The sequence below is a fragment of the Candoia aspera genome, chromosome 1 (assembly GCF_035149785.1).
Source record: "Candoia aspera isolate rCanAsp1 chromosome 1, rCanAsp1.hap2, whole genome shotgun sequence".
Taxonomy (NCBI): Eukaryota; Metazoa; Chordata; class Lepidosauria; order Squamata; family Boidae; genus Candoia; species Candoia aspera.
The window spans coordinates 240,527,397-240,546,454 of NC_086153.1; the positions used below are offsets into that span (position 1 = coordinate 240,527,397).

Here is a 19,058-nt window from a genome sequence, read left to right on the forward strand (position 1 = left end):
ATGGGTGACTGTCTGAGCTACTTTTACTTTTTTCCCCTCACCATTATGAGATATTAGAAGCAATGTCTGATATATTAACAATGAGGCCTTGGAACACAAAAACAATATGAACTTAGCCACAGCCTTTGGATTCAGTTATTATTATAAGATTTAACTCAACAGTGCCATCTTATGCATATAAACTCAGAGCTTCAACAGAGTCAAAAGATTTACTACACAGAAAGGGTATTTTTACAATGTAAGTATGAAATATCAAAGGTATACTAATATATTGCAAAGTTCCACTTAAAAGAACAATGAAAATTACCCTATCGAAAGGCTTTAGAAGAGAAACTGCCAGTTTGCTTCTTGAAAGGACTGTCCAGGAAGCACACTTAATCATCAGTGTTCCACAAATCAATAGACCTCACACTATTAGAAGACTGTATCTGCAGAATTTATTTTCTTAAATGATTCCAGCTGTTACAAATTATTAACATGGTAAAATCAGTTCATCTTGGCCTTCTAAATGAAAGCAAATATAGATCTCCTTGGGACAAAAATTAAACTAAAAGCAAGCTGTGCTTCTTCAGCATCATTCAGTGGCTATTTGTTAGTATTGCCATTCTGAAGACTTGCCTTCCAGAGTATATTTTGTCAGTGGCTCCCTTCTAAATGAAAACGAACAAAGGCACTTGAACACTCAAATGTATAGTCTTAAACATTAACTAACAAAATTGCTTCTTAGAATAAGAAGAAAAAAAAAGCTTTCATGCACATAAGAAGGGCATGTTGCTATTAGAAAATTAAGTTTCACTACCCACTGTTGCTGTCAAAAAGTAGGCGTTAAAACTATTCCAATTAAGAACACATACATGCTCTGAATTTTATAAATCTGAAATATAGTCCTAAATATGATGGTTATATTCGGACATAATACTAAGCTATAATATATTTTTGGGGTTTAGTATCATGTATTTATTTTATTTTACTTTGATGCTGCCTGACTCTAGGCAGCTCTCAATATAAAAGCAACGCGCACACACGCACACACACAATAAGTGGAAATACAGTAAGGGAAATAAATAAAATGGTAAATCCAGATAACTAACATTAAAACATATGAAACTCATGACAAACATATCCATCAAGGGGTTCCATCCACCTTATCCCAAGGCCTGGGAAAACAGCCAAGTAGTTAAGGCCTTCTGGAATGCCATCTGGGTGGGAGCTGTCTAGATGTCAAGGCAGGCATCATTCTAGATAGCAGGTGCTGCAACAAAGAAAGTGTGCTTCTTGGGTCCCAAAAGATGATACTTATTTGGGGACCCAGAGCATTCCCACTCTGTCAGCTCTTACAAAACAGGCAGAAACCAGAGGACACAGGTGATCCCTCAGATAATCAGGCCCCATGCCACCTAGGACTTTATTGGTGATAACTAGCACCAATAACAGAACCCAGAAACATACTAGCAACCAGTGCAGCTCACAAAGAAGGGGTGTCAAATCAGCATGCTGAGGCCAGTTGCAGTTTTTGAGTGGCTTGCAAAAGCAGACCTAGGCAAAGTGCATTGCAACAGTCAAGCCATGACATGTCAAGGCCATGAGTGACTGACTGGGGGGCCACCCATTCCAGGAAGTACAGGTAGTCCTCACTTAACAGCCACAATTGGGACCGGAATTTCAGTCACTAAGCAATGTGGTTGCTCTTTTGTTGATTTAGAGAAAACAAATAATTAAGTAAATTCTGAATTATAGAAAGGTTTATCCAAAGATAGGATTGAAGGTTGGTTGCAGAATGTAGTAAGAGCATTATATGATGGAAGTAAAGCATATGTGAGAATGGAATCCTTAACCAGTGGTTCAATATTAAGCCTGGAGTAAGACAAGGATAAGTGATGCCCCTTAGTTGGTTAATACATTCATGGGTAAACATTCATGTAAGGAATGCTCCTGGGTGGTTAAGGATGTGGGTGTATGTGTACTATTGCATGACAATGATGTCATGTTGTTAGCTAAATGTCAGGTTCTTTGGCAGCTGCCAAAACTGAAAACTGAGTTTTCTTTAACAAAGTATACCAAGATGAAAGGGGTATGGGCATAAGAATTTCAGCAAGTGAACTATTTTCAGTTTAGAACCATGTACATTACTTTCTGATTCTCTTTCCCACAGCCTTTCTAGAAATCAGTGAGGAAACAAGTGTCTTAACTAATAACAGGAAAGTTTGCAGTTGGTTGTTTACATAAGTCTATCTGAATTTTTATCAGTCTGGGAACCAACCCATATACTGAGAATGATGTGCAATGATTGCTAGAGTTTATTATACAACAAGAAGACTGGTTTTTATAAATACATTTTCACAGCTGAAGTAGTTCTGTTTGATAGAGAAAATGGAGTGAGTGACTGCAAGTTAAACATAAATGGCAAAAAAGTGAAGCAGACAAATGTATTTATGTGCCTTGGAAGAACATTCAAGATAAAAGGGAGAATGGACTGAAAAAAAAATTAAGCTGTGCAAATGCTAGGAAAAAGATTATTTATTTATCGCATTTTTCCACCACCCATCTCAACAATGACTCAACAATAATGAATAGTATGTGGTCTGTGTTGAAGAATGAATGTCAAAATAATAAAAACTTTGTGCCTAACAGCATGCTTATGCCTGCTTAGTTCTCCTGACATGAGAGTTGGATGTGTCACACAAAACATAAAAGCTGAATGTAGAGGTGTGTGTGATAAAATAAGGGAGGGTATGAATTGTGGCCCAGAGTTTCTTAGGTAGATGGGCAGTCATATACATTGGATTAATAAATATGAAGAAAAAGTGAATAGGTTAAAAGAAAGGGATGGATGGCACTGACAAAGCCAACACATGAAATGCGTCAATGTGTAGAAGCAAGGAGAGAATGATAAGGAGAAGTTTAGTGAATGGTTTTGGTATAAACTAGGTTTAAGTGCATTGCATTTTCTTATCTCATGCCTTTAATTTCTTTAGTCCACTATTTCTTACCCCCTCTTTGTGTTTATCTTTAAAGGGAATAGTGTGACAGGTTGTACATGTACTTGTTTACATATGCAGTAATATGTTCATATGAAGTCAGTACATAATTCAGACTAACATGAAAATATATGGTTCTCAAACAGTTCACTGCTGACCACAAAGCACTGGGAAAAATTAGGAACAAGATTACAATACAACAAAAGTTTACAGATTCCAAAGCTAACCTCCATCAAGCTGATTTCTCTACTGTATTTATACTCATACACCAAGAAGGCAAGAACAAGCACCGGATGATTTATCATTACAAAAAGCCTACTCTGGTTTTGTTTAGTATTGGTTTGCATGTTTTACAAACTGGGTCAGTTTGGCTTGTAAACCATAGTCTATGTTTAGGATATTATGTGAACCCAATAAATTATGATTTAAATAACCCACCATTCAACAAACCATGTTTTAATGCAATTTGTGAACTGGTTACCAGAAGAGCACTCTGATTTTGGAATGTTTCTCTAATAACTGTTTGCTGGCATCTATTCTTTATGTGTACATCAGCACTTTTTGACATTGCCAAGGTTTACTTTCCTCAGTGTAATAGACAGAGCACCTCTAGTACACACACTAGCTTCTGCTCTAAAAGGACACTATCTTGCTGAGCTTTGCAGCCAGTCACTGACAGTGGCTGCAACAACTGCAGATGAAAGAAAAAAGAGCAGAACTGTAGGAGTTGTTGGGTTAAACCAACTTTAACCTTCCTCCCCACAGAATGCTGAGTTTAAAGGGGTGTATACACATAAAATGTGCTTCTATTTGTAAATAAAAATGCTTACATGTATAGCATTATGTATTTGTGCATAGTAATTGACACAGGCTGCCTCCAATCCACCAAAAGCAAGTCTGAATTACAAGCTCAAGAATGAAACATACAGATGCAGAAGATTTCTATCTACACTGTTATGACTTCTTAAACGCCTTTAAACAAAGCAATAAAAACACAACTTTTATATATTTAAATATTTATATATGTTTCCCCAACCTAATGTAGACATTTTTATTTGCCTACATACTGTGTGTGTGTGTGTGTGCCTTCAAGTCATTGCTGACTCCTGGCAACTGCCTGGACTAGTCCCTGTAGTTTTCTTGGCAGGAACTTCAGAAGTGGTTGTCACTGCCTTCTTCCTAGGGCTGAGAGAGTGTGACCAGCCCAATTGCAAAACCAAAAACCCAGAAGCAGAAGTACAGATACAGGAAATAAAAATGTGTGTCAATAGGTCATTCTGCACTGCAAATTTCTTGCATACCTCTACATCTACTTATTTGAAAAGCCTAAGACAGAACCATAAGGAATGCAGGATAAAACAGTAAATTTTCTTTTTGAATATATTAAATAGAACTAGAAATGCAGTCAGACATGAGGATCCATCAAAGGCCAGAGGGCATAAAGATGGAATGACGGTCAGCTTTGTATCAAGGCAATTTTTTATTTAAATACAGGGGACCAAGTTCATTTCTCCCTCTTTCTCCCAAAGAAGAAGAAACATATTTTATCTGACTACAGCCCTGATATCTGGAGTCCTGTTCTCTATGTCTGAATTTTGTGGCTGGTATAGGACTGCCCAGAGTCCCTCTTCTGGGGGGAGATGGGTGTGGCAAAATTTGATAAATAAAATAGGACTATGCTGTTTGGTGTTTGCGAGCCTGCCTGTGGACTACGAATTTCCAAATTTAGTCCAGTCTGGTTCTCCTGCAGCCAAATTGAAGTCAAGGATTGAAAAGAACTACCAGAAAATTGGCTACTTTTATTGTTAGCTCAAATGGGGCAGGACACTGAAAAATCCTAGCTTTTTAAAATTTAAAAACACTTTAACCATTTAAAAAAAATTATAAGGGTATCTAAGTGATTGTGGAGTTTCTGAGATGCCAAACTCTATATTGGAAATATGGCTGTTCAGTTTCTGCTTGAACACAAATGAAGGGGAGCCCACCATGGTTCTGGTTTCTGGTTAACTGGTGCTACTGTCAACTGCTCTTACTATTAGAATTTTTTCCTAATATTTAATTGAAACATGCCTTCTTGTAACTTAAGATCATTATTCTGTCTCCAGCAGTGTAAGAGAATAAAGTTTTGATCTTTTTCAGTGAGACACATCCCTTCAGATAGCTGGAGTACTATAATATGCTCCTTCAGTTATCTTTTCTCAAGGCTAAACATACTGAGTTCACTCTATCTCTTCTCATAAGACTTAGTTTCTAGTCCTCTGATTATCACTGTTGTTCTCTGAATTGTTCCAGTTCATGTTAATCCTTTCTAAAATGTAGTACGTAGAACTAGATACAAGACCTGAGGTACGGTCTGGCCAATAAATAATACTTCTTGTGATTTTAGTATTTCTTGTGATTTAGAAACTGTACTTTTGTTGATGCAGCCAAAATTTGCATTTGTTTTTGTTTTACAATTCACTATTGCCAAGCCAGGTATCCCCTTTTGTATAGGAAAGGAGATCAATAGCTTGGTAATAGTACATTGGAAAAAAGGCAAATGCCAGCACAAGAAATACTATGCTATTTGCATTTGTCTCTGTTAAAATTAATTCTGCCATTTCAATCCATTCTCTAACATCAAGATCATCTTGAATTTTATTTCTATCCTCTAGAGCTGTGTTTCTCAACTTTAGCAACTTTAATAAGTGTAGACTTCAACACCCAGCATGCTGGCTGGGGAAATCTGGGCACTGAGTCTATATATCCTCAAGTTTCCAAGGTTGAGAAACATTAGCTCTAGAGTATTAGCTAACCCACCCAGTTATGGATCACCTACAAGTCTAATAAGTATTGTCGCCATCTTTTCAACCCAAGTAACAATCCTAAAACTTTACTTCATATCTCACTGGAGTCTGATGAAAAGCTATTTGAATATCATTTCCAAGCCTACTATGGATGCACCTAATAGACATACCACCACAAATTCATTCTTGCCAAACAGCATCTCATGGGCAACTTTGTCAAATCAAAATAAATAACATTCCCCCAATCTAAAAGTTACTCATTTTTTTAAAAAAATAAACAAGATTATTTTGATAAATTTCTGTTTGTTCTTAGCAAATCCATGCTGGCTTCTAATAATCATTGTAGTTTCAGTTAGACGGATCACTTTATTATCTGCTCTACAATCTTCCCACATATTCTTTTAAAGAGACATAGGATGAGCAACTCAGTTTCAAAATAAAAACTACAGACAAATTAATCATTAGTAAATAGTGCAGATATAAAATTGTATCTACATTCTTGGACAAAAAAAAAACTTCCCACCTGAAATGTTTGAAAAGGTAGACTCTCTCTAACAGAGATCTGACAGTCTTAGATGAAACAGACATGTTCCTGACTAAGCAGAAATAAGAGAAACAAGGTGGTCTATTAGCAAAGCCAAAAATAATTTAACGCACTAGCCAAAAATAGGCCTTTATAGCCAAACTCTGTAAGGATGCTTAGTAAGTGAAAGAAATAGAAACCTAACAATATCATCCTTCTTTAAGTCAAGGAATGAGCACTCTTGGTAAATTCTAGGTTCAGTCTTTGACACGACCATCTACTACTGAGAAAAATCTGAGCCTGAAACGCCAAAGAGTTACTAAATTCGTTGCTAGACGGATCAACAGGATGATCTAATTTGAAGAGCTTCTAATGGTCCCAAGGCCCCACTCAACGCGGTGCTTTTTCTCGCCCTTCGGACCAGCTGCGTTTGCCTCTGGAAGTGACTCTACCCAGTGTGACCTCAGACACCACCTACCGTTCACAAGCCCATCGTGGCCCTGGCGCTGCCCGTCCCCGCCCCACCCGCTTTTATGGCCACCAGGCTGTCAGCTCGCGCCTATGCGCTACGCCATGTGCCAGGGCGGGGAAGAGAGAATGGAAGAGGGGGAAGAAACCAGTGCACAACCCCTGTCATATCCCCATGAAAGGCCGGCGAGGTCTCCTCCCGTCCCCTTCTGAAGACCAAAACTGGCCGAGGAGCGGGGGAAGGTCCTCGGCGTCTTCACAGCAATCACGACTCACCGGGCCCCGCTGTGTACTAACAGTGGTCGCCATGGAACCTCCCTTAGCCTCCTTTCTTGTCTCGCTGGTCATCCGTTGCTCCAACAGGAAAAGTCGGCCGATTCCCCTTCGTTTCTGTCTCGCCACGCCCCCAAATCCACCGCTATTTAGCACTGCGCTTGCGCTCAAGGCTCCCCTGGCAGCCGGCGCCGCCGGGCTAACCGCTATGTGGTCAGGCGCATGCGTCAAACAGAGGAAATTCCGGTCCTATAGCGTCGTTGTTCTTCGGTCACCTCCACTGGCCTTTTGCTGGTGACGTTGGGTTCCCGTGATCGTTTTCTGAGGGAGCGCGACGTTAGGCGAGGATTCACTCTTGAGGGTGGGGATACGGAGGGCGGTACCGCGGACCTGCTGAACGTTAGTACGCAGTACTGCCGTAGGAATTGAAATTTTTTGAACGTTTCAGCTGTTCGGCCTTCGCCGTTATTGACGTCACTTAGCCTAAGCAACCACACCCCCACTTCCTCAGAGGGTGTTCAGCTACTGATTCAGACCGCGCGAGTGAAAGAATAGGGTCCCGATGCATCGACGCCAGCAGTCATCCGATTGGCTGGCAGAACCGGGTGGGCGGGGCAAGATCGTTTTTTTAACGCTCACGGAAAATTGGACGACGCGAACGCGATTTTTTTTCCCATTGGTACCGCCCCCTCTCTTTTGGGATTGGCCGTTCTGTGCGACTGCCTTAGAATCGCTCTTCGTCTTCCAGTCACTGCAAGCGATAAGAAGGGGAAGGTGTGCTCTGAAATAAGTAGTAAAAGCCTGAGCTGTCGAGTTTGAATGTGTTCGCGAGTTTGAGGAGCATGTTTGCTTTCTCCCATGCAACACAAAATAAAAATCAGGTAGTGGAAAGAATTCTTTGCAGAGGGAATCTATTTGGGGATGCTAAAAAGAGCTTCTTTCGAAAGAGAGAAGGGAGAAAGCAAGGGCTTCTTTCGAATGGAAGAAGGGAGAAATTTTTATTTTAATAATAACGAGGATTAAAATATCCTTTTCTAGCCTGCTGCAGCTTGAAATAGAATTCTATCACTTCATTTCCTACGTGACTCCCAGCTTAGGGAGGCTGTTTGGCATAGTAAATGCTATTGCACAGTGCAGTTCTTGTGGCGGGATCAGTAGACAGAGTTGCAGCCTAAAATTATGGGAAGGGTGTGTGATACATCTTTTTCAACTACTATATCGTATCTCTTTCGGCTTCCTACCAACAGACAGCCATGAATAAGAGCTGTGGTCAGCCTGTCTGTTGGCTGACTGCTTAGTGCCCAACATGTTCCCTTCCGTTTAGATTATTTTGTGAAATATACTGTATGTTGAACACTTACTGCAGAAGAGAAGAAATAGAGTAGGTGTAAATAGAACCAGAGGTGGGGAAGGAAGCTGGGAACGGCAGTTGTAAGGCATCTGTGTTTCTGTGCCCTGCTTTGCATTAAGTCTACATAGTAAAGGTTTCCCTTGACATTAAGTCCAGTCGTGTCCGACTCTAGGGGGCGGTGCTCATCTCCGTTTCAAAGCCGAAGAGCCGGCGTTTGTCCGTAGACACTTCCGTGGTCATGTGGCTGGCATGACTAAACGGAACACCATTGCCTGCCTGCCAAAGCGGTACCTATTAATCTACTCAAATTTGCATGTTTTCAAACTGCTCGGTTGGCAGAAGCTGAGACTAGCAACGGGTGCTCATGCCATCACGCGGATTCGAACTGCCAACCTTCCGATTGGCAAGCTCAGCGGTTTAACGCGCAGCGCCACTGGAACATAAACTGTAGTGTAGAACTAAGGGAACATTCATTTCTCCCTTATTTTCTATCAGGCAGTATATTGATCCATAAAGAAAACTCCCTTTTGCTATCATCCCAAGTGTGTCTGAATCAAATGACTGCTACCTCAAAATCACTTTTTTGTTTATTTAGCTTCTGAACTCTTCACCTCTTGTGTAGACTTCAGTCTTCAGCAGAACAAAGATAATTTAATATTCTGAGTGCTGTATTGGGAAACCTAATCTGATCATTTCAAAGCTTATTTAAATAATATAGCTGTTTCCTGTTACCAAGATCAGCATGCATTTAATTAAAATTCATATTTCAGATTGCACCAATCAGAAAGAGAATAGTGCAATTAGCAGGTTTGACATTTATAATGGATATTTATTATGACATACAATATATATACAAGAAGCAGATACCTCAGTGTTATTGTGCTGGCTTGAGTAAATTGATTATGATGTAGTGTAATTAAGAGTATGGAAGATCACATTTATCAAATTTTAGCTAAGCAACTAAAGAAAGAGCACCTACAAAATATCCACAGGAAGCCTGAATTCAGTTCAGGTAACTAGATGTGAATAAAGGACTTATTTAACAAATAATTATCTCCTGGAATTACCTTGGTACTCTTGAGTGCTACATTAAGTCCAAAACGTATTGTGCCAGAATAGTTTTGCTTCTGAGCAAACTGTATTAGTGGTTAAATGTGGGTTTGAAAAAAGTTACTTAAAACTTCCTCTTGTGTTTTGAAGAAAGGCCACTGATTGGGTGAGAAGCTAGTTAACTGTTTTCTTGGAATAGTGGTCACCCAGGTTCTCTCTACATACTTTCCTTGGGGTTCTCCAGGCTCAGGAAGATCTGCACCAAAATGTAGATCACAAATGCTGCAGATGTTTCACTATGTATGTCCATTGATTGGTGACTGGATGTGGTGTTAGTTTTGTTCTGATTGGTCTGCTTCCCACTTCCGGTCACCCCAGTGACAAAATGTATAAGCAGAAATGTTGCAGGGCCTGAGAAAGGGAGCTCTGGGTGGATATTTAATCTCTATTGAAGGATCTGAGAAAGGAGGAGATAGGGGGATTTTGTGTTTTAGACTTCCATATATATAGTTAGACCTTAACATACCAGGCTAGAATGTGGGCGGGCGGGGGAGGAATGGAAATTTCAAGGGAAAACGGTTTTTCCAAGATTTGCGGGGGGGGGGGAGGTTTGAAAAAAAATGGAATATTACATAATATTTTCATTTTAAATAATGCATAAAATAATTTGAGGTCTTCTCCAGGGATTCTTACCTTTGCATTATGTATCCAAAGTATTACAGCTGTGGCTTCATTGTTCCATTGAGCAGGCTCATTTTACTTCATCTAATAGTGAATGTTTTGTTCTTTCAATCTAAGGTATTCTCAGCATTTTTCTCTAGGACTGCAGGTCAAAGGCATCAGTTTTTTCTTGGTTCACCCTTTCTGATGATCCAGCTTGCTTTCTTTCATATGTGTATGTGTGTGTATATATGTATATGTATAGATATAGATATATATTACATATTACAACTGGGAAAACTAAGACACTAACAATACTGTACTTCATTGTCAGTGTGATATCTCTGTATTTTAACATTTTTGCCTAACCCTCTTATAGTCCTTCTCCCAAACAGCAGACCTCTCTTTATTTCATGACTGCAGTCACTAACCCTGTAATGCAAGTAGCTCAAGCCAGGGCAAAACACAAAACAATAGTGTTGCTGTAAAAATGTCTGAGACCTGGTTGCCACACTATACTAATTATTACCCCTAAAAGGAATGGGCTCTGTACCTGTCCAGCAGGCACATTTTGAAGGGTGTATCGTTATTTCTCTCTCACACACACAGAGATTGAGGAATCTATTGAACATTTTTTGAAGTTAATAGGAAGGGAGGAAATCATCATTTCCACCTTCTGAGCAGTTCAGGGAACTGTTAGTATTATGAATAGTTGTGACAGGTGTTACTATATTTTCCCAAGTGGAATTTCAGGGGAAGCAGAAACTACTGGTGCAGAGAAGCATCTGATGAATTCGTAATAAATTTGGTGATTAAACTGAAGCCATGGGAAAGGTGAGAAAACAGAAGTCTTAATGCCATTGGCAACATAGTGGTGTAATTTTAAAGAACAGGTTGGAGAAATAGTTCAAGTGACTGAAAAGGCTATACATTTATATTTCATACTAAAAATGTAAGACGTAACTTTCCCATCTTCTTCCTTCTTACCATTTTAATGCATAATTTTACCTGTTTTTAGCACTTTAATTTGCATTCCCAACAATGGATAGCTGCGCATGCCAGTAATCAAAAAGCATCCTTAATGCCAGACTGTGAGCGCATAATTTTCTTATCACAAATGTTGTATAAGGATATATATGATCTCAGTCCTCCAGGGACTAATATTTTGGGGGAGCATCAAGTCAAAATGGCCCTGCTAATAAAACCTTACATAAAAAAGAATCTACACAAATAATTTATACGGTTCTCTCCCTTCAAAAGCACACTGGACTATAAATAAATACCATTGTTTACATAATTATTTTTTGCATGAAATTGTAGGGGTAGTGTAACCCTTCCGTATACCAATTTCTTTATATCCACTGATACAAATTGCACTTTATATATATTTTATAAAGTACAATTTATGCACGACACTTAAATATCAGTACATCTCTAATTTCCTCAACAGGTTCTACCCTCTGTAAAGATAGTAGCAACAGCAGTAAAGAATACAATGAAAGCAATATTTCCTTTTCAATATTTTTTACTGTATGTACATAGTGCAGCTTGATGTGGGGGCATGAAGGGATATATAATTGTCTACAGATAGGTAGGTTTTAACGGACAACTCCTATAGTTTCTCTGAAATCCCTACCTAGTAACAATCTCCACCTGCTGTGAATAGTTGCCATCAGCCTTATATGGTCACAGAAAGTAAAATGCAGCTTGTACTTGCCACCATGAAGGAGCCTCAGGGAGTCTCTCTGACTTCTGCAGCCTCTTAACGTTGACCCACTGTTTCAGTGCAAATTAGGCCATGTAAGTGAAGCACCATACATTGGCAACCAAGAGATAGGTATAAAATACCTAGCCATCCAAATGGATCTCATACTGAGATTTATACTGCTCATGTAGAACACAAAAAAGGAAATCATGGGAGTGCATTATTTCACCATGTTCTTGATATCTTTGCATGGTCTTCCCCTTCTTGCACAGCCATAAAATATTATGCTGGCTTGGTACCAAATCTTAACAAGGATGAGAAGTGCTATCTAGTTAGATCTCTGCATAAAATAGTGACTCTTCATAAACAGTGGTACTGTAGAGCATGATTCATGAATTTTTTTAAAAAATTGGGCTGTAGATTATCCAAGCAAACTCCTAGGGAACATATAGAAGACAAACAAGTCCTCCTGTCCTGCAGGATGCTGCACTTTGTAATGGATGGAAAGAGTAATACCCCGATTAACAATTCTGACAAGCAAATTTCTCATTCCTTCAACTTTCTCTAGTATAATTATGGAAGGAAAAGGTTAAACAAAAATCTCCACTAAATTTACTCCATAGGCAAGGTTTCACTGCACAGTGCAAATGTTCATTTTGATTATTGGACTATGAAAGAAGACAGTCTGAATTACTTGGTTTTATGCATCAGGTGAACAATTTGAGACTGTAGGAAAATTTAAGCAAAGTAGTATTACCTACATATCTAGTATAAGAAAGTATACGCTCTTTCCTAACTATACTTATATTGTAGTAATGCATTATGATTTGCACCCTCATCCTATATGGATAGGACTACCAGATCCAGGCTGCAAAGTTCCTGACAACCACTAGATGGAAGTAAAGAGATCCCCATGCCCCAATCATCTAATTGTCTGGAACTCATAGACATGAAGGAATATGGATACACACATGGAAACATAGAAACTTAGTTACATAGGAAGAGATCTCCTGGCTGAACCCATTTTGTCCAGCATTTAGGAAAGCCATCCATGTATTTTTTCTCCAGTCTAAATTAGATGCAACCAGCATATCTGATGGCAGTGAATTACATAGCGTAACAATGCATGATGTAACAAAGTTCTTTCTATTGTTTCTGAATCTTTAAATTCAGTGTGTAGTTCCTAGAACTATGACTTAGTGATGGAAGAAAAAAAAACCTGTTCACACTTTCCACACCATGCATAATTTTACATAACTCTCACATGTCTTCCCTTATCTACCTTTAGTTAAAATGCTTGGAATGCAGAAGTTTTGTTTTTGGTTTTTTTGGTTTTTGCAGAGGAGCTAATTATTCTGACAGACCTTTTCTGTCCCTTTCTCAGCTTTACACTGTCCCTTTCAAGATTCATTGACCAGAAAGCGTTGTGTGCATAGGACTTTCCTTGCTAGATTATAGTTCTTTGTATGCAGAAAGGTCTCCTTTGCTGTACTGTAATTACTTTTCACTTTCAAGAACTCTGCACTCATTTCCCTTTACCCTTAGACAGCAATGTAAAACACACTAGACTATACAGTGCAAGTCCCTCCCACTCCTGCCACATAATTTTTATCCATGTCATCATACTTACTGATCAAACTAGATTAATATTGGCAAAACTGGTGTTCTGACAATTTCTGCAGAGTGCAGTAGAAGAATGAAGAGCCCTGCTGAGCAGCTAATAAGTGGCCATTCTTCAGTCATGCAGCACTTCAAATGACTTCTCTCAAAGGGAGAAGAGAAAATTCTATTGGTTTCAACACCTGGTTGAGCAGCTCAATAGGGACAAAATTGAACGTTAGGGCAAAATCATTATTTATTTGGTAGCTACATCTTCATTGCATGGTCAGCCTGAAAATGAAAGTTATTTCAATGTGAATCAAATTTGCACCAGTATTTTAGAAAGCTGCTGCAGGAAAAAGAGAGAGAGTTATTTTAGGTGTTTCCTTTTGATCAGATTAGAAGTCTTTATCTTAATTTTAGTCTGTTTACAACATGTGGGAACAGCACCAAGACAGCATTTTTTCTCTCTAAATGTTAAGATATACCATTTTCCAGGCTTAGCAAAACCACAAACTTGTTCTGACTATATCGGTTACCATTAGCGTGCTTTGCAAACCAAAGCTCAGTTGTATAGAAAATATCAGCACAATGTAGTTATTTGCTGGCAGCGTCAAATGTTAAAACACTTCTCTCTTCCTTTTTTTAGGATCCAACTATGGTAGATGTTATCTGTTTACTATCATATATTTTTGTATTCTTTCCAACCAATGGAATGTTGGAAAGAAAATATGTAAAGGGCTTGGAACATTGTAGTTGTTGTGGGGAAAATGGGAGGAAGAAGTATTAGGTATGTTCCTCACCTTGAGTTATTTATGAAAATAATAAAGGTGGGATAAAAGATTTTTAAAAAATGAGTTCAGGATGGGCTGTATGCAGCTGGAGGTTACAGAGGAAAAAAAAAACAGTGATTCCTTATGGGAGATGCAGTTGGATAGCAGTTCAGAAGAAAATATGATGCCTCCTATGCTACTTGTTAGGGTGGAAGGAATTCCAGAAGCTATGATCTGCATGTTTTCAGTACTTTGCTATACAAAACAAGTATAAGTACAAATCTCAAATGGATCAAAGCAAGTCTGTGAATGAGAAATTTTAAGTCCTCATTCCCATTCTGTCTGTACAAGAGTCTTCAGTTTGATGTCCTCTACAGGTGTAGATCTTCAGCAAAGGATGGTTACCTTGTCGTGGTGCTGGAGCTTGAGCACCTCAATGATGCCATGAGCTAAACCGTGAAGGGCCACCCAAGACGGGAAGGTCATGACAGAGAGGTCAGACTAAATGCGATCCCTGGGGAAGGTAATGGCAACCCACCTCAGTATTCTTGCCGTGAAAACTAAATGGATCAGTACAACCAGAGATATGTCGGTATACCATCGGAAGATGAGACCCCCAGGTCGGAAGATGGTCAAAATGCTACTGAGGAGGAACAGAGGATGAGTTCAACTAGCCCCAGATGTGATGACGCAGCTAGCTCAAAGCCGAAAGGACGGCTAGCAGCCGACGGTGCTGGTGGTGAACGGCGAATCCGATGTTCTAAGGATCAAGACGCCATTGGAAGCTGGAATGTAAGATCTATGAGCCAGGGCAAATTGGATGTGGTTATTGGTGAGATGTCAAGATTAAAGATAGACATTTTGGGCGTCAGTGAACTGAAATGGACTGGAATGGGCCACTTCACATCAAATGACCACCAGATCTACTACTGTGGACAAGAGGACCAGAGAAGAAATGGAGTAGCCTTCATAATTAATAGTAAAGTGGCTAAAGCAGTGCTTGGATACAATCCAAAAAACGATAGAATGATCTCAATTCGAATTCAGGGCAAGCCATCTAACATCACAGTGATTCAAATATACACCCCAACCACAGATGCTGAAGAAGCTGAAGTAGAACAGTTCTATGAGGATCTGCAGCACCTACTGGACAACACGCGTAAAAGAGATGTTATTTTCATCACAGGAGACTGGAATGCTAAGGTGGGCAGTCAAATGACACCTGGAATTACAGGTAAGCATGGCCTGGGTGAACAAAACGAAGCAGGACATAGGCTGATAGACTTTTGCCAAGACAACTCACTCTGCATAACAAACACTCTCTTCCAACAACCTAGGAGACAGCTTTATATGTGGACGTCACCAGACAGATGGACAACACCGAAATCAGATTGACTACATCCTTTGCAGCCAAAGGTGGCAGACATCTATACAGTCGGTAAAAACAAGACCTGGAGCTGACTGTAGTTCCGATCACGAACTTCTTACTGCACAATTTAGGATCAGACTAAAGAGATTAGGGAAGACCCACAGATCAGCTAGATATGAGCTCACTAATATTCCTAAGGAATATGCAGTGGAGGTGAAGAATAGATTTAAGGGACTGGACTTAATAGATAGGGTCCCGGAAGAACTCTGGACAGAAGTTCACAACATTGTTCAGGAGGTGGCAACAAAATACATCCCAAAGAAAGAGAAAACCAAGAAGGCAAAATGGCTGTCTGCTGAGACACTAGAAGTAGCCCAAGAAAGAAGGAAAGCAAAAGGCAACCGCGATAGGGGGAGATATGCCCAATTAAATGCAAAATTCCAGAGGTTAGCTAGAAGAGATAAGGAATTATTTTTAAACAAGCAATGCGTGGAAGTGGAAGAAGACAATAGAATAGGAAGGACAAGAGACCTCTTCCAGAAAATTAGAAACATTGGAGGTAAATTCCGGGCAAAAATGGGTATGATCAAAAACAAAGATGGCAAGGACCTAACAGAAGAAGAAGAGATCAAGAAAAGGTGGCAAGAATATACAGAAGACCTGTATAGGAAGAATAACAATATCGAGGATAGCTTTGACGGTGTGGTCAGTGAGCTAGAGCCAGGCATCCTGAAGAGTGAGGTTGAATGGGCCTTAAGAAGCATTGCTAATAACAAGGCAGCAGGAGACGACGGCATCCCAGCTGAACTGTTCAAAATCTTGCGAGATGATGCTGTCAAGGTAATGCATGCTATATGGCAGCAAATTTGGAAAACACAAGAATGGCCATCAGATTGGAAAAAATCAACTTATATCCCCATACCAAAAAAGGGGAACACTAAAGAATGTTCAAACTATCGAACAGTGGCACTCATTTCACATGCCAGTAAGGCAATGCTCAAGATCCTGCAAGGTAGACTTCAGCAAGTTATGGAGCGAGAATTGCCAGATGTACAAGCTGGGTTTAGAAAAGGCAGAGGAACTAGGGACCAAATTGCCAATATCCGATGGATAATGGAAAAAGCCAGGGAGTTTCAGAAAACATCTATTTGTTTTATTGACTATTCTAAAGCCTTTGACTGTGTGGACCATAACAAATTGTGGCAAGTTCTTAGTGGTATGGGGATGCCAAGTCATCTTGTATGCCTCCTGAAGAATCTGTATAACGACCAAGTAGCAACAGTAAGAACAGACCACGGAACAATGGACTGGTTTAAGATTGGGAAAGGAGTACGGCAGGGCTGTATACTCTCACCCTACCTATTCAACTTGTATGCAGAACACATCATGCGACAAGCTGGGCTTGAGGAATCCCAGGCTGGAGTTAAAATTGCTGGAAGAAACATTAACAGTCTCAGATATGCAGATGATACCACTTTGATGGCTGAAAGCGAAGAGGAACTGAGGAGCCTTATGATGAAGGTGAAAGAAGAAAGTGCAAAAGCTGGCTTGCAGCTAAACCTCAAAAAAACCAAGATTATGGCAACCAGCTTGATTGATAACTGGCAAATAGAGGGAGAAAACGTAGAAGCAATGAAAGACTTTGTATTTCTAGGTGTGAAGATTACTGCAGATGCTGACTGCAGTCAGGAAATCCTTGGGAGAAGAGCAATGACCAATCTCGATAAAATAGTTAAGAGCAGAGACATTACACTGACAACAAAGGTCCGCATAGTTAAAGTAATGGTGTTCCCCGTAGTAACATATGGCTGCGAGAGCTGGACCATAAGGAAGGCTCAGAGAAGGAAGATAGATTCTTTTGAACTGTGGTGTTGGAGGAAAATTCTGAGAGTGCCTTGGACTGCCAGAAGATCAAACCAGTCCATCCTCCAGGAAATAAAGCCAGACTGCTCACTTGAGGGAATGATATTAAAGGCCAAACTGAAATACTTTGGCCACATAATGAGAAGACAGGACACCCTGGAGAAGATGCTGACGCTAGTGAGAGTGGAGGGGAAAAGGAAGAGGGGCCGACCAAGGGCAAGGTGGATGGATGATATTCTAGAGGTGACGGACTCGTCCCTGGGGGAGCTGGGGGTGTTGACGACCGACAGGAAGCTCTGGCGTGGGCTGGTCCATGAAGTCACAAAGAGTCGGAAGCGACTAAACGAATAAACAACAAACAGGTGTAGATATATTCAACATTTTGGAGAGCATAACGTTTGGAAAAGCTATTTGAACTTGCTTATATTCTGGATTGGGAAATGTTCCATACCAATTAGACAGGCAAGATAACAGGGAAGGTTTGTGATCATTCTGCATGGACAGTAATTGTAGAATGATACTGCCTGAAGACAGATGTGATTGGTAACTAAAATAAAATTAAGCAGTATAGTAAAAGAAACATGAACATGGAAGGTGAAATATACAGACAGTGTTCACTACCATGCCATACTAACTTTTATCTTAAATGCATGTGATGAACAAGAAACACCCACAAATATTTAAACAGCAACCAGGGTAGAACTGTATATTAGAGACGTATGAATCTGCAGGGGCACTTTGATTTCTGCACTTTGTTCTAATTTCGATTAATAAACATGTCCTTAAACCTGACTGGATCTTTGTGAAGCTGGGTTGCCTCTCCTACATTTAGGCCATTTAAAACTACAAGCTCCCTTGCTAAGACAGCTGTTATATAAAATATTATCATTACATATTTATATTATACATTTATAATTATGTATAATTATTATATAGCATTACACCTTAATGCTATACACTTCACTAATTATCTTCTAACCTGGGCAAATACAAATTCAGACTAAGGTTTTTATTCCTATGTCTTTGTTACAAAAATCACTGGTCTCCTTATTTGACTGAAGATGCTCTGTGAACTATACCTTTCTCCAGATAGATTTACTGTTTGTCCTGGAACATCTTGGCTCCAATATGGTCCTGATGTTGGTTCTGAATGGGGTCAAACCCCCACCCCAAAGGAGCAAGTCTACAATTCTGGGGTTCTCTTTAAACTTCTTGGCTTCTGCTGGAACAGCAGGTGGAAGTTGTGGCTGGAAGAAGGGGCTTTGTTTTGCTTTGACTGGTTTGCCAGTTCCTGCCCTACCTGGACTGGGAAGACTTGACAACAGCAACTCAGTCCCTAGTCACCATGTATTACTGTAACCACTGTATTACTATAATGCACAGGGAAGCCTTTGAAAACAACTGAGAAGCTACAGCTGGTATAAAACAGCAGTCAGAATACTAATGGATGAGAGCCATTATACAACTGTTACACCTATTCTCTGGTCACTGCACTGGCTGCCAGTAGTCTTCTGAGTTCAATTGAAAGTGCTAAGTGCTAGGTTTGACTTATAAAGCCTTAGATGACTTTGCTCCATGTACTTTACACTGTCTTCTCTAGGTGGGATCTGTCCAATCTAGGCATACATGCAAGGAGGAGATCTTAGGATCCCATCCATAC

The 19,058-nt window shown here is 39.8% G+C and overlaps 1 protein-coding gene across 3 annotated transcripts in view; it reads right to left on the minus strand.

Moving 5' to 3' along the window:
* Positions 1-7,555, minus strand: part of TOLLIP (toll interacting protein) — a 41,518-nt gene extending 33,963 nt beyond the window's left edge. Inside the window, exon 1 of one of the 3 annotated variants that reach the window (XM_063289319.1) lies at positions 7,032-7,554. In XM_063289319.1, coding sequence (XP_063145389.1) covers positions 7,032-7,103 — 72 coding nt within the window. In that variant the 5' untranslated portion in view covers positions 7,104-7,554. Of the gene's footprint in view, positions 1-7,031 lie in introns of all 3 variants that reach the window. The other 2 variants (XM_063289320.1, XM_063289321.1) reach the window with 2 other exon arrangements.
* Between the last annotated feature and the right edge of the window lie 11,503 nt (positions 7,556-19,058).